The 16,048-nt window shown below is 35.7% G+C and overlaps 1 protein-coding gene across 1 annotated transcript in view; it reads right to left on the reverse strand.

The window, feature by feature from the left end:
* LOC145764971 (brefeldin A-inhibited guanine nucleotide-exchange protein 1-like) overlaps window positions 1-14,790 on the reverse strand; it is a 50,894-nt gene extending 36,104 nt beyond the window's left edge. The window contains exons 1-5 of the mRNA XM_082576689.1: window positions 14,669-14,790; window positions 3,705-3,829; window positions 1,856-1,886; window positions 1,360-1,486; window positions 286-432 (exon numbers count right to left, since the gene is read on the reverse strand). Coding sequence (XP_082432815.1) covers window positions 286-432; window positions 1,360-1,486; window positions 1,856-1,886; window positions 3,705-3,828 — 429 coding nt within the window. The 5' untranslated portion in view covers window position 3,829; window positions 14,669-14,790. The remainder of the gene's footprint in view (window positions 1-285; window positions 433-1,359; window positions 1,487-1,855; window positions 1,887-3,704; window positions 3,830-14,668) is intronic.
* Window positions 14,791-16,048: the final 1,258 nt, after the last annotated feature.

Below are 16,048 nucleotides of genomic sequence, written 5' to 3' on the forward strand. Positions count from 1 at the left end.
CGCATTGACAGCAGCTTAATATAACTTGGTCAGCCTGAGTTCGATTCCAGGTCAGCACATACCAAAAAATTTCAAGAGAATGATATGAGTTTTTAATGAAGCAGTGAGAAGTCAGGTATTAATAAAGTTGTATCATAAAGATGACATACTTTATATTATGCTTAAAAAAGATAAAACATTTGAAAAGCCTTGCGTAATTCTGTCAGAAATCAAACAATAATGTAATTGCACAATAAATATTAAGATATATCAAGATTAGAAAAAAGGTAAAACATTTGAATAAACCTTAATAATTTGAAGTTGGACATGTTCATCGGTTTGTATTCCATTAAAACATTGGCAGATTGCATCAATGACGCGATCGATTAACCTCAGGCCCGGAGAAGCAGAGTCAGGAGCATTGCCAACTAGGATTCCATACACAATCATTTTCTGTCATGAAAAGCTAATCATAGTGTTGTTTGAGAGAAAAAAAAACGTTGAACCAAAATGGTTGCTTTTGTCAAATTTGTTTAGAAAGCGTTCAAAAGGTCTACAATTACTGAAAGCTAACTCAACAAAGAAAATCTCTTTGGACTGAAGACCATTCGGCAATAATCACATAAAAATGATAGAAAAACAACTACAAATTAATACAAAATATATAAGAATCATACACTGCTAACACCATTGTAAAGACTAACTTTATTACATGTATTTTCATTGTATCACCATAAAGTTATTTCATCAGTTTTGTTCAGAGAGTGTCTAACGGACATTCAAATTAAGCAGGACGTGCAAATACCAATCAATACTGCTTTCATACAATATTCGAAAATATTTATGGTGAGTGTGTAGAAGGCACTCTTGTACATGGCGACTTAACAAGAATAGCTTGAAGCTAACAATCATTAACTAGGCTATTATTTGTCGGTCCATTATTACATCACGCCTAACATTAAATCACAGCAACAGATTCATTTGTTTGACGAAATAATTGTGACAGTGTAGGCTGTAGGTGTAGGGCTGAATCACACTTGAAAAAAATTGAACATTTATTAAAAAAAATACGCAAAAATGTTTTAAAAATAATCTCAAAACTTATCCATTGAAAAGCTTTGTCTAATTGCAGTTTAATAGTGATATCAGAAAAACAACTTTGTTATATAATTTTATATATACAGCCTGTTTAACCTACACGGATCATCAGAAGGTTCTTATTCAAATAGAATCAGATAATAGAATCATAGAATTCAAACAAAATCAGAATTCAGATAGTAATAACTATATTTGATTTAATTCGCTTTGCTTTGCTTTTTTGCTTGGCATTGAGCACTTTATGTAGTATTAATAGTTTTCATTGTTTTATATATATAATACCTGAAGACAGTCCAAGGAAGTGCTAACAATGCTTGGTGACTTCGATTTGCAGGCCATTTCAAACACTAGGAAATATCGATCGGCTTCAATGATTGTGTAAGGGGATTTTGGGGGCCCATCCCCAGGGCTGTAAAGTAAATATACAAATTATACACTGATACAGATTATTTCAAAATGTTACACTCTTTCAAACCTTTTCTTTGCTTGATCTTTTGCAACTAATTTTTCAGTAAATAAAATGAATAATGTCACTAAATGAAACTATTATGTCCAAAGTATATATATACTATAGTATATAGGCTACTGTATGTAATGAAATTAGAACTTTACAATGTCATCGGTGCTGATTCTTCATGAAGAAATACATTCTTGGCCTCTTAAACATTGCAGGCTGAAACAAAAAAGTAGCAAAAACATAAAATACACAACAATGTTTCTTGTAAACAAACATCATCAGTATTTAAGAAGGAAAATTACACAAAGGCAACATACATACCTGTCATGTTCCAAATCGCCTTTTATTTCTTCTAAAAATAAAACACAAAGTTACTATAGCTATAAGGCAACAATTTCTCAGCTATTACAAGTGTATTTTAATGAAATACAGATTATAGATTATACTGTATTTACTTATAAGAATTTGCATACAACTATCCTAGCATCTTTCTAGCAAATTACAAACCATAAGAACACAACTATTTCAGTGGTTCTATCATCGTGTGAAAGATTTCTTGAACACTTCAAGCCAGAATAGACCAACTAAGACAGTGGTTCTTAAACTGGGGGGTGCGCCCCCCTTGGGGGGCATGTGAGGCTCACAAGGGGGGCGTAAGAAATTGAAAAACTCTGCATGAATTATAACTAAACATGTCTTCACAACTACGCTGGATAGTCGATTGTTGAAGATGAAACTTTGTGTTACAGTGGCACAGTGTTTGTAAAGCGTGTTGTTGTCACATCTCGCATTCTTTGTGATGTTTTAGACGTTGCTAAATGTTTGCGTGACACCTTAACTCTCGTAACACAACGGCTTTCTGACACAGCAGCCTCGAGCTTTAGTTGTAATAATAATGGCAACGACTGACCAACAAGTGACAGAGGCTAGAAGTACAACAGTATCCCCAATTCTACAATAAGACCATGTGTAAACTATTTTTTTAAATTTGAGCATTGATTTAATTAGGTTAATTTTTAGTTAATCAGTTCTATTGACATAAATTGAGTGGGGAAAAAGAGAAAGTATGACAAAAACTATCTGAAGTTTGGCTTTATAGATGCCATAGTAAATGACCAAGTTGTACCACAATGCGTCATATGTTTTTAAAATCTGAGCAACGACAGTTTGAGACCAACTCTTTCGCAGCGTCATCTGCGACATGAAAAAAACACCTTGGCCACCAAAGTAAACTTTTAGCTTTTTTCCAAAGCAAGAAAGACTCTTTTAAAAAAAATAAAGATTGCAAGTAGCGAGTGCTTTCGCCAATCGTCGTCAGCCGAAGTTGTAGAAGCGTCTTTCGGAATTTGGCACCGTCGAGTTGGCCTACCTCGTGGACATTTTCAAAGCCCTTAATAAATTAAATCTGCTCCAGCAGGGCAAGAATACTAATCGCATCAAAGACTATGATGCCATCCAGGCTTTCATAGCAAAACTGGGGCTGTGGCATCGTCGAGTTCAAAAAGGAAACGCAGCTTCATTTTCCAACCTTGATATTGTCCTCGAGAAAAAACAAATTGAACTGAAAGGCGAGCTTAAGTTCGAAGTAGAGTGCCACCTTCAACAGTGGAAACAAAAATTTGAACGCTATATTTTCTAGACTTGGGTGACACCGTACTTCCAGAATGAGAAAATTCTTCCCGACAATTTACAAGAGGAATTCTTGAAGCTAAAATGAACTTCTACTGGAAGGGACAACCTTGAAGCAATGCCACTAACATAGTTCTGGGAGAAATATGTGCACATTAACATGAGTGTGGGACTGTGGGTCTGTGGCTATATCGCACACTTCTTCAATTTTCATCCACTTACTTGTGCGAAAATGGTTTTTCTACTCTCATGAACATAAAGACAAAATCTAGAAACAAACTTGAATGTGAAGCCGATCTGAGATGTGCATTATCTGCTACTAATCCCCAAATTAAACATTAAGTATCCACAAAAACGTTATATACATCCTTTGCATTAATACAAGTTACCTGTATATGAATTGCTGTTCTTCTAAATGTTTTTTGATTTTGAAACAAGATGGGGAGCGCATTTTGATAGAATTGTAAAAGGGAGGCGTGTCTCAGAAAGTTTAAGAACCCCTGAACTAAAACTTAATCAATTCTGCTACTAAATGCAATACCTATGGCTAATTGACAAGCTTTTTTCAGCTGAGAATTCTGGGAACGGCGCAATTCTTTGTCTGCAAGAATACGTTCAAGCGCACGAGTAAGAAACATGCTGCGTGTCTGTTTCGTCTCCTGCATTCTGAAAAACAAGTCATAATAATAATATATCTGACGTCATAATAAAGACATGTCATAATATAATATATCTGAAGTTGTTAGCACCAAGGTGCAATGGTGTATTTCATCATTTTAATGAGCACAATGCAGTTGCTGTTAATTTAGGTTAACACAAGGAGGTAGCCACAGGAGATGAGGGGGGCAATTTAATAACCCCAAAATTTTTATCTTGTTCATCCCAAAAAAAGGTTTTAACACCGTGTCCTTACAATGTTTTATTACGATACCATTGTAATTCATGTTGAATGACATTTGTCCCTCCAACATTTGTTTTTGCCCCTAAAATTTTCTTTCTAGCTACATCGCTGAGTTAACAGCTACACTTTCATAACTAATAATTGCTTGACATATATATACTTTAAGTCATAGTTTTTCAACTTTCTCCCATAATAACAGTGATGTTCAGTAAATGAAATCAAAATAATAAATGATAAATGCATTAAGAATAGATGAGACCTAGCATGTCGATATCAACACTGCATAGTTGAATAGCCTACAATCTTTCAGCACGGAGTTATTTTAGAACATATTGACAACTAACACTTAAAAATCAATTTTTTTATGACAAGAGACATGTCTGATTGTCTGAGTGTATTGTATTCTATAGTTCTATACTGGGTCATTTCATTATAATTCATCCAGAAAATTGAAATTTTGGAACCATAGAATTTAGAATTGTCCCATTTTTTCACAGTTTAAAATGCTTGAAATTCTGAGTAATTTGGTACAAATTTTGTCAAAATTGGTTGAGCAGTTTTTGTTTTATCGCTATTTTAATGTTTGACCACCAGGTGGCGATTTTTTTAGTGAGCCGCATAAAAATGCTCATATCTTGGGACTTAGTTGCCCAATCTTCATAAAATTGGTATCTATCCCCCCATTTTCAGGGGTGGGCTTTCCAAAAATAAAGGTTAAAATGAGCTAGGAGTTATACTTTTTGTGATATAAACATTTGTAGTGCTTCGATTGCATGGCCGATTTCGCCATGCGGCCACACATTTTTTTCAAAATTTTTATGATCATTATTATTAGCAGAGATGATATATTCCAAAAATATCTTTTTAATCACTTACAATTAACTACCTCATAATAAAAATTGTGCACAAAAATGCAGAATTTTTAAAATAGTCAAAAACATTGGATTTTAATTTTTTTCATCAGCCTATACTGGGCGGTCCGCCCCTCCCTTACTACGCCACTGTATGTCAATCAAAGCATAGTAGTATAATACATTATTACACAAAGTGAAGGAGTCAAGACATAAAGATGAAGGAGTTTAATACATCGACAGGATGTAATGAGCTTGTCCGATGTGGGAAATAATTATATCATTTTCCAAACATATCTCGCTGCTACTGGTAGGACAGTGTGCATAGTACAATTGCGTTACTTTGATTTGTCAGAAGTTACATTGAAGAACAGCGACAGTCTTAATAGTAAAGTGAGTTGTATGCAACAATCTGAGCAAGTATGTACATTAGGGTGGGTCGATTTCTCCATTTATCACATAAATTTGAACACAGGTGCCACTTTACCTTCTAAACATTTCCTCAAAGTTTAAAATCGTTTGGTGCACAGCAACCCATTACCCCAATGACCCTCTGTTTCTATAACAGGGTTGCCAGATTGGGCGAAAAGTTGCGGACACTTTTGTCATTTTATCTCCTTTTTTTGCCCAATCCGGCAATCCTGCGCAATGAGCGAACTTCTAATAGTCGTGCGGTTTAGCACGCCACAAAAAAATGTTGTGAAACTGACTCTTTATCATATTCATCCGATAATGATCCGAGTTTCATGGAGAGTGTCTCAACAAGTAGTGCCTACAATACCATCCCAACCCCTTGTGTTGCAAGGGAAGCCCATCAAAAGATGGTTTTTGACGAAACAGTTGCTGCTATTGCCACGGTTACTTTAAAGGATGTGTTAGGAAAAGACTTCTCCACAGACATCATTGTTAACCCACGGAAAGTGAGACATAGCCTAGTCAAGGGACGTAGGCTACTGGATTGAAACCAACCCAACATGTCGTCAACAATTTTATATCGCTCTATTTCGATGGGAGAAAGGATGAATCATATTATGTCTTTGATGATTACCACCACAGGAGAAAAATAAAAGAATACCATTACGTTCTACTGATGCAACCTGGTGACATCTACATCTCTCATGTCACAACACCAAGTGGTCGTTCAGTTGACATTTTAAAATGTAGCCTATGATCGACGAGAATGTGGACATGAATAGAATTCGAATAACAGGTTGTGACGGGGCAGCAGTGAACACTGAGAATCGTAATGGAGTAATTGCTAGAATAGAAGATCATATCCTTTTTGAAGTTCAGTGGAATATATGTTGGCCTATGCTGCCCATCAATGAGTTACCATTGAAGCATCTAATTGGATTATTTGGGAAGACAACTGGTCCAGAAACATTCATTGGTGAAATGGCGTTATTCTGTGGTCAAACCTTATAGCCTTGGAGATTGCATTATTTGATAAAATTAAAACTCTCCATTTGCCAAAATTGGACAATTCAAAGATCTAAGCACAGACCAGATGTACCTTTTGGAAATCTGCCATGCAATCAATTCTGGGAATGCTCTGAAACACTCTTAGGCTACACAGAGATTCTGGGAAATATAATCATTCACAGGAGCAAATCGAATGCGCCGCTATTATGTTAGTCAAACCCATCCATCAGAAGCTGTTGACACGACACGATTCATTGCAATTGTATATAGGCCTGTATGGTATGCACTAAGATGGCCACAGATATCAGCGATGCTCCAGCAGTACTTTTCCTTGTGATACAACTCAGTCGTGGACATGAGCCAGTAGAAGTGCAGTCTGTCATCGACAAATCGATCAAGCAAAATGGTTATGCAGCTCACTCCGAAAACTTGCTGTGTGCCATGTTTAATGACAATAGACCTGCCATTCGTGAAGTAGCTGTTAGCCGAATTCTGAAAGCACGAAAGCTTTCATCTACAATACTTTGAAGATTCCATCGCCCTGCTGATCAACTTAATTTTAATGCGATGGATTATATTGATATGATCGACTGGACACAGATTGACGTAACTGAACCACCATTATTACCATCTAACTTAAGAACTAAGCGTAAGGATGAACTTTGAGATGCAGTAAAGTCAGTCCCAGTAAAGTCGTCATACACATTACACACCACAGACTCAAGCCGTTGAAAGAATGATTCATGTAGTCGCTGAGGTCAACCTCAAAACGCTGTCGGAAAGGAGAAACGGAACTCTATAATTTATTCTATCTTAGATGCAAGGAATCAGCGGCCTATATTTGAATCAAAGAAAGACTGTGTTGTTTAGTTTAACATCCAGGTGTGGCTTTAACTCATTACATTTCAATTGTGTTTCGTTTTAACGCTAGCCTACCTATTGAATATAATTTACCGTAAACTAAAAAATTGTATTTTTCCATACCACCTGGGGTAAGTGGTTAGGAGCACACCATCACATTGAAATTTTAACACTTTATTTAGTATGGCAAGCCTCACCTAAATACCGATTTATGCGACAATCCGACAATTTTATGTGAAAATCGACCCACCCTAATGTACATTGTACAACACCCCACCGAAACATAACATTGCAAAATAAAGTCACACTATTCTGACGATATAACTACAAGTCTATACACTTCTGCTATCATTTCTGAATTGAAATATATAGGCTTTGTCTGCACTGATCATTGTAAAATTACATACATACATCATTGTAAGATTATTAGTGCCAAGAAGTGTACGAAACATTAAAGATAGTTTTAAGTGACTTTCTGTAATAAAATACAATTAAAAAGTATTCAATAAACCTATAGTTTTGCATGCATAACTAGTGCATCCCATGTTTATCGGCTGCCGAGAAACATATTGTTGATTGGATGGTCTGAATGGCTAGCGTGGAAGCTACACCGTTATGGTTAGCGAATCGCAACTGCTCGCTGTACTAGTGAGTGCTCAGTAGGGTGATGACTAAAAAAAAATTTTTTTGCCTGCTATGGGAATCGATGAACTTTTTTATGTGTACCAAGAATGTGAAATTTTTTTTTGAAAATTTTTCTAAAACCTCCCCCACCAATTGATATTTCTGACGTCACTTGGGTGCATTTTTCTCCTTTTTTCTTCCTTATGCATTGTTTAAACTTGTTACAGACTCCTTACCATACTAAAAAGGTGGCCCACAGTATGGTGAAAATTTTGAAAAAAAAATTGTCGAAAAAAGTCAAGGGGGTTCTGAGATTTTACCCTTTTTGTCATTATTTTTCGCAACAGCGCCTCTAGCGGAAATTTTTTAATTAATGTAACTTCAAGAATTCTTAAGCGATTTCGGTAAATTTTTTTGTCAATAAGCTCATTTTAAATGCTGAGGAGGTTTATTGTTACTTTATTTTGATATATTTTTGTCACTAGAGGGCACTAGTGCTTTATATCTGAACTGATAGCCTATAAAGCTAGACCAGACATGAGTTTTTAATAGCATTGGAAGTTGCTAGTAATTTAAAAAAATAATTGAAATCATTTGATCTGTTAATTATTAGCAGCTTGTTGCACTGTACATAAAATCTTGAAAGTGTAGCCTGGTCTATTTAATGGGCCTATATCATGCAATTTAGGGCCCTATCATGCAATTGAATTCAAGTTAGCCTAGTTATCGGGTTAGTTTTTTAGTTACCGGTATTGGGTTTTGGAGTTGGGGCTGCTTAACTGGTTGTTTTGGATTGCATATCATGAGTCCAGCAAAGATGGCGATTCTGAAAGTGACAGGGCCTCCAGTGATTTCGAGAGCACAATATCAGAAGAAGAAGAAGATGGGTTTGAAAAGAAGATGAGATCGTCAACATTGTCAGCAACAAAAATGGTGGTTCGCCATTCTTTGTCCACGCACGAAGCATCGGGTGTGTGCTCCACTCTGAATGAAGAAGGGGTTACTCTCCCTACTCCATCGCAGTCTGGCGTGTGACGTAGTGTTATAAGAGCTGGAAACAACAAAAATGATAAAATAAAGTTGCTGTTGAAAGAAGGAAAATATTACTGTGTCCACTTTGATGGAAAAAGGTTGTCTGGGGAGGAGTTTCAGGTGGTTTGCCTCCAAAGAGAAACAAATGAGGTCAAACTTGGAATAATTAAGTGCAAAAGTGGTTCTGCTCAAGATATTTATAATGAATTGGAACGAATTTTGAATGAATATGAAACCTGGTCCAGTATCAAAATGATTATTTGTGACACAACCGCTGTGAATAGGCCTACTGGTCGACTAAATGGTATAGTGGTGAAATTACAAACAAAAATGGTAGAGATGGGACTGGATCGACCACAATATATTGGTTGTCAACACCATATACTGAACAGAATTCTGAAGCATGTCTTGGATTTCTTTGTCAGCAAACATTCCACAAAACCAACTCTGAATTACAAGTTTATTGATGATATTTCCGAAAGATATGAAGAATTGCAGAGATATTACAGTGGAGAAGTTTGTGTCAACATCAATGAAAATCCTGGTTGGAGAGATGACTTTAAATTCTTATACGAGCTGCGTCGTTCTTTATAATTGTATAAGGTGAGCTAAAATTTGAACATGCTGTGCTGTAAGATTACTAAAGAATTTCTAATAAATCAATTTAAAATTCATAATTTTACAGTTGCATCATGTTTTTCCTCAAATAAAATGGAGAAAACTATCTTCTTTGCACAATGCTAGATGGAATTCACGAGCAATTTATACTTTAATTGCATACTTCTTGATCCCACAATGGAGAGGAAAATTAGAAATCCCATGTCACTTTATTGCTAATGGATGGCAAGAGCAATGGTTTTCTAACCAAAGATACTCAGAGGAGGCATACCCAAAATTGTTATTGGCTGTTGAAGGAATCAAAGTAGGTAAAACTAGTGTTTAACCTTATTGAACCGTGATATTTTGAAGTAACTTTGTGGTACCGGTACTATTTATATCATAAAAGCATCATCCTCGTCAAATTTGTAGCCTACTCTTGAATAGCCAAAACAATGTTTATGAAATAGTTCAAGGTTATACCGGACTACCAATACCAACAGTAAATTAGGCTTTAACAAATATGTTTTATGTTAAGTGTAACGGTGCACTGAAATGCTTGAAAACACATTGGAACCAGGATTGCTCTGTTCTCGACATCCTTCGCTCGAATATGATTGCAGAAAGAGCTGTTAAGCTGATAAAAGAACTCCATAAGTGCACCAAAGAAAAATATTTGAGTGTGAAATTTGTTGCATGCAACAAATTGTAAAGCTGTTAAGGACAAAGTATTGTGTGTATTAATACTTTGTGCACCTGTACTGCATCTAAATGATTTTGTCACAATAATACAATTTGCCATTCATATTACTAAGTAACTGATTGTGAGTCATGTGTAGTGCATTAGGAAAATAAGTAGAGTAATTTTTACTGATTATATTGAAACATTGCAAAAGAACATGGAAATATACGATAAATCTGGGTATCATGCAGTCGATTTGAGGATTTTGCAAGTTTTACACAAAAAAAAACAAATTACTGCCATCTAGTGATAAAAATGCAACAACTAACAAACTACCAAGTCACCCAGTATCAAAAATAAACCATCTGACAAAAAAATTTGTTGAAATCGCTTAAGAATTCTTGAAGTTACACTAATTAAAAATTTTCCGCTAGAGGCGCTGTTGCGAAAAATAATGACAAAAAGGGTAAAATCTCTGGACCCCCTTGACTTTTTTCGACAATTTTTTTTTTAAATCTGCACCATACTGTGGGCCACCTTTTTAGTATGGTAAGGAGTCTGTAACAAGTTTAAACAATGCATAAGGAGTAAAAAAGGAGAAAAATGTACCCAAGTGACGTCAGAAATATCAATTGGTGGGGGAGGTTTTTGAAAAATTTTCAAAAAAAAATTTCACATTCTTAGTACACATAAAAAAGTTCATCGTTTCCCATAGCAGGCGTTTTCGATTTCCTCAAAAAAAAATTTAGTCATCACCCTAGTGCTCAGCCTTGTGCTGATAGCCGGGAAGAACGCCCCTTTCTTCACATAGTGCATCCCATTTTGCATTTAACATCATGTGACACTGGACAAAATATGCTCACTGCAGAGCCATTACAACATGTGAGGGGCAACAATCGGAATGAATAAAAACGCAATTGAACAAGGGCCGCCATGCATGTAAATAAACCGACAACCACGGTTTCTACCATGTAGCTAAACATGTGAAAAGCAGCATGAATTACTATACAATTGAACACGGGTTGTCATGCATGCGAATAAACTGCAAACCACAGTTTCTAGCATGTATTGTACAGTAACTAAGCTCTGTGAAAGGAAGCAAAAATATAAATACAACATAAATGAACAAAGGTTGTTGTACACTTGGACACATAGAACACGGAATGGCCCGTTTCGGTGAGTCCGATTCGGTGAGTCCGATTCGGTGAGTCCAATTCGGTTAGTCCGATTCGGTGAGTCCGATCCCTTAACGGGGGATTTTTTCAATTTTTTTTTTTAATTTTTGGGTACCGTAGCCTAATTATCATTGCCGTTTTAGGGTTAGGGGTTAAGGTTAGGGGTTAGAAGTTAGGAACTCACCGAATCAGACTCACCGAATCGAACTCACCGAATCGGACTCACCGAATAGTAGCAGACCCCATAGAACAACATGCCATTATTGTAACATTAGTCAAGACCTAGACAGCAATTTCAGGCAATCAAACCCAACCAAATAGAAGCCAATCAATGCTCTTCTTGAATGCAAATGAAGCGACGATTCACTGTTTTCATGTTTGAAGCCGAAAATGTGTATATTCTGCCTGTTATAGTGGAAACTGTCCAAAATCATCTGGATTGAAGAAATTCAGGACCAGGCACAGTGCTTCCACGCTGGAAACTTTGTTGAGTATTTCTCACTGGCACCAGTTCCTCAGCTTTTATATAGAAGAAAGTTACACTTGTTACAGCTTCAGAGCAGTATTGATAGGCAGCTGCAGCAGTCAAAATTTGGTTAGCAGTTGGTCTGTCTAGACTTTCGTTACCCAGCTTCCTTTTTACTACTCCATCAATCCCGTCACATGGAGATTTACCATGATTTGTGGCAAAAAATGACCACTTTTGAACAAAGATTCCAGCGTGGAAGCACTGTGCCTGGTACTCGTGGATACCATTACTTTAGGTCAAGTTGTATTGGTTCTTTCAGTTTTAAGCGCGTATCAGATGATTCACAATTCGCTAGCATTGTCGCTTCATTTGTCAACTGTGAATCGTCGCTTCATTTGCATTCAAGAAGAGCATTGATTGGCTTTTATTAGGTTAGGTTTGATTGCCTGAAATTGCTGTCTAGGTCTTGACTAATGTTACAATAATGGCATGTTGTTCTATGTGTCCAAGTGTGCAACAACCTTTGTTCATTTATGTTGTATTTATATTTTTGCTTCCTCTCACAGAGCTTAGTTACTGTACAATACATGCTAGAAACCGTGGTTTGCAGTTTATTCGCATGCATGACAAGTGACAACCCGTGTTCAATTGCATAGTAATTCATGCTGCTTTTCACATGTTTAGCTACATGGTAGAAACCGTGGTTGTCGGTTTATTTACATGCATGGCGGCCCTTGTTCAATTGTGTTTTTATTCATTCCGATTGTTGCCCCTCACATGTTGTAATGGCTCTGCAGTGAGCATATTTTGTCCAGTGTCACATAATGTTAAATGCAAAATGGGATGCACTAGTTATGCATGCAAAACTATAGGTTTGTTGAATCCTTTTTAATTGTATTTTATTGCAGAAAGTCACTTAAAACTATCTTTAATGTTTCGTACACTTCTTGGCACTAATAATCTTACAATGATGTATGTATGTAATTTTACAATGATCAGTGCAGACAAAGCCTATATACTGTATTCCAATTCAGAAATGATAGCAGAAGTGTATAGACTTGTAGTTATATCGTCAGAATGGTGTGACTTTATTTTTTAATGTACTTTCTTTCTCAGATTGTTATGTATTTCTTAGATTGTTGCATATAACTCACTTTACTATTAAGACTGTCGCTGTTCTTTAATGTAACTTCTGACAAATTAAAGTAACACAATTGTACTGTGCACAGTGCACACTGTCCTACCAGTAGCAGCGAGACATGTTTGGAAAATGATATAATTATTTCCCACATCGGACAAACTCATTACATCCTTTCGATGTATTAAACTCCTTCATCTTTATGTCTTGACTCCTTCACTTTGTGTAATAATGTATTATACTACTATGCTTTGCTTGACATACAGTGGCGTAGTAAGAGGGGGGGGGGGGGAGGGGCGGACCACCCAGTATGGGCTGATGAATTGTTAGTGATTAAAGTAGAATTATTAGAATAGGAGTCAGTTATCTACGTCAATATTAGCATTGAGAAGAAAGCTTGACTACAGTTCTGCTCATAAAATAGTTGTAATACAAGTAGTGGTAATGAAATCTAAAGTCTTATCCCAAAATTCAAAAAAAAAATAAAATCCAATGTTTTTGACTATTTTAAAAATTCTGCATTTTTGTGCACAATTTTTATTATGAGGTTGTGAATTGTAAGTGATTTAAAAGATATTTTTGGAATATAACATCTATGCTAATAATAATAATCAAAAAAATTTTGAAAAAAATGTGTGGCCGCATGGCGAAATCGGCCATGCTATCGAAGCACTACAAATGTTTATATCACAAAAAGTATAACTCCTAGCTCATTTTAACCTTCATTTTTGGAAAGCCCATCCCTGAAATTGGGGGGATAGATACCAATTTTATGAAGATTGGGCAACTAGGTCCCAAGATATGAGCATTTTTATGCGGCTCACTAAAAAAATCGCCACCTGGTGGTTAAACATTAAAATAGCAATAAAACAAAAACCGCTCGACCAATTTTGACAAAATTTGTGCCAAATAACTCAGAATTTCAAGCATTTTAAACTGTGAAAAAATGGGACAATTATAAATTTTATGGTTCCATGGCCTGGATGAATTATAATGAAATGACCCTACTATTAACATGATTATGACAGTTTCATGATAATCATAAGAAAAGTTTAGCAAATTAGAAAAATATCAAATGTATTATATGTACAAGTACTCAACCACTTTTAATGTTGCCATACTTTATTTACGTCATTCACAAGCAAAATGTTCAACATTTCCTATTACAATATCAGAGTTTGTGTGATTTAGTTATCAGATCATGTCATAGCAAGCCTAGAATTTGGATATACAGCATGTACTCTTAATGTTATAACAAATGCTGCCTTCAAATTGTTCAGACTCCACAGAAGCATATGTACATTATTTCTTGCTCGAGGGAGAATGCTTCATACTTATTGTGTGGTCACCAAAGCAAAATTGATGCCAAATATATATACTCCTGTGGTATGGTACTTTAAAAAGCATACAATCTTGCACAATACAGAAATACAAGAACCTGTATGCATGTACGCCTTGTACGGTACTCAAAAAGTAGTTATCATAAAAGAAGTGGCTATATTTACACGCTATTTGCCATTTTGCTTGTGACAGGTGTTGCCAGAGTTAAGATTAACTTTTCTCAAATTAGGGCAGAATTCCTTACTACCTGGCAACACTATTACGGCTATATTTACACTATATAGTGTAAATATAGCCACAACCTATCATAAAACTGTTTGTGTTCTTTTTTAGGTATAACAAGCAAGCCAATCATGGCCATCACCTCAAATCCACACTCTTTGTAAAGCAAGAAACTACAATTAAAACTTACCCTTTCCACAAGGAAATAGTAGGTGTTTGAGGTTTCCTTATCTTCTCAGAAAAATTCCAGCTTTTTCACCAAAATCACAGCACCTTTTTACGCTCTTTCATTATCAAGCAACAGTTAGTAACTTATCTGCATATAAATATTCCAGTATCAACAACAGCATTGTAGTATTCTATTTCTATAAAGTTGTAGTAAGGATAGTTTTCAACCAACTCATGGCTTAGTACTGTAGGGTATGTAATATGTATGACTTGATTTTTTAATTTTACAAAAATCATAGTCTGATCATATTCAATTATTCATTTATGTGACATGTACACTGCAATAAATTCTGGACCTCCTCACACTCTGAATGGATTGGCTTCCAATGCTGAAAGTAACAAAACAACTCAAGATATACATTATTATCACCAAGTAATTATTCTGCAAGAGACTTGGCCAAGTTCAATGGCAGAGTGAAATATTGCATGATTCTTTGTTTTACGACACAGGATAAAGAAGTATTTTCACAGAATCCTTAAGTAATTTACAAGATCTTTAACTTTGTTTTTCTAATTTCTTTCCTGTTCTTGCTTCTGAAGAAGCTCACTGTTACAGTACTGTAGTATGGTACCTGTGCAACACTGCCACCTTCAATTCCGGCACAAGCTTATTATAACGTACAAAAACAACTCTTCTTAAATCAGATATTTATAACGTAAGAAAGCACTGGTCATGTGTATGCCTAAAGAACTTTACCAATCCTCATATTGCTGCTGTTTTTGTTCTTTTTCTACTTTTGTGTACAAAATTAACTGGTTGTGAAAATCTTTATCCTTAGACTGAAAAAGCTTCATTTTGGTTATTTCGCATATTTTTAAACTAGAGGTTTTGAACCAATGACGAAAGTCTGGTCACCGAGATTAGCAGGTCTACTCTTTGATCATCCCAAGAGAACCACAAAGATTCTTGCAACTCTCACTTATCTGTCGCTTGTTACAATACCATACTCAAAATCTTTTTCTCATTGTTGAAGTATGATGTGATACAGTATAATTTCTGTATATAAAACTCTACAAACATAAAAATAACATTAAGTCAAGGTCGTTCAATGCTCAACATGTGTAGTCAAATAAAACACTGCAAAACAGTTGTATAGTTTCCATTGAGCAGCAAAATGAAGTTACACAAAAGTATGAGAAACTTTAACTTCAGGGATTTGAATCAGTTGTTTCAACCCTCTGCAAGTTTGCTACATGAAACTCTCAGGGTGCATTAGTTCATTTTCTTAAATGCGAGGATAAATTTGATGCCATGCTTATGGGTCCTTTGGTACCTCACGTAGGGATGCACAATACAGAATACCTGGCTATTCTAGAATATTCTAGAACAGGCTACTTAATT

This window comes from Aplidium turbinatum, chromosome 2, assembly GCF_918807975.1.
Source record: "Aplidium turbinatum chromosome 2, kaAplTurb1.1, whole genome shotgun sequence".
Lineage (NCBI taxonomy): Eukaryota > Metazoa > Chordata > Ascidiacea > Aplousobranchia > Polyclinidae > Aplidium > Aplidium turbinatum.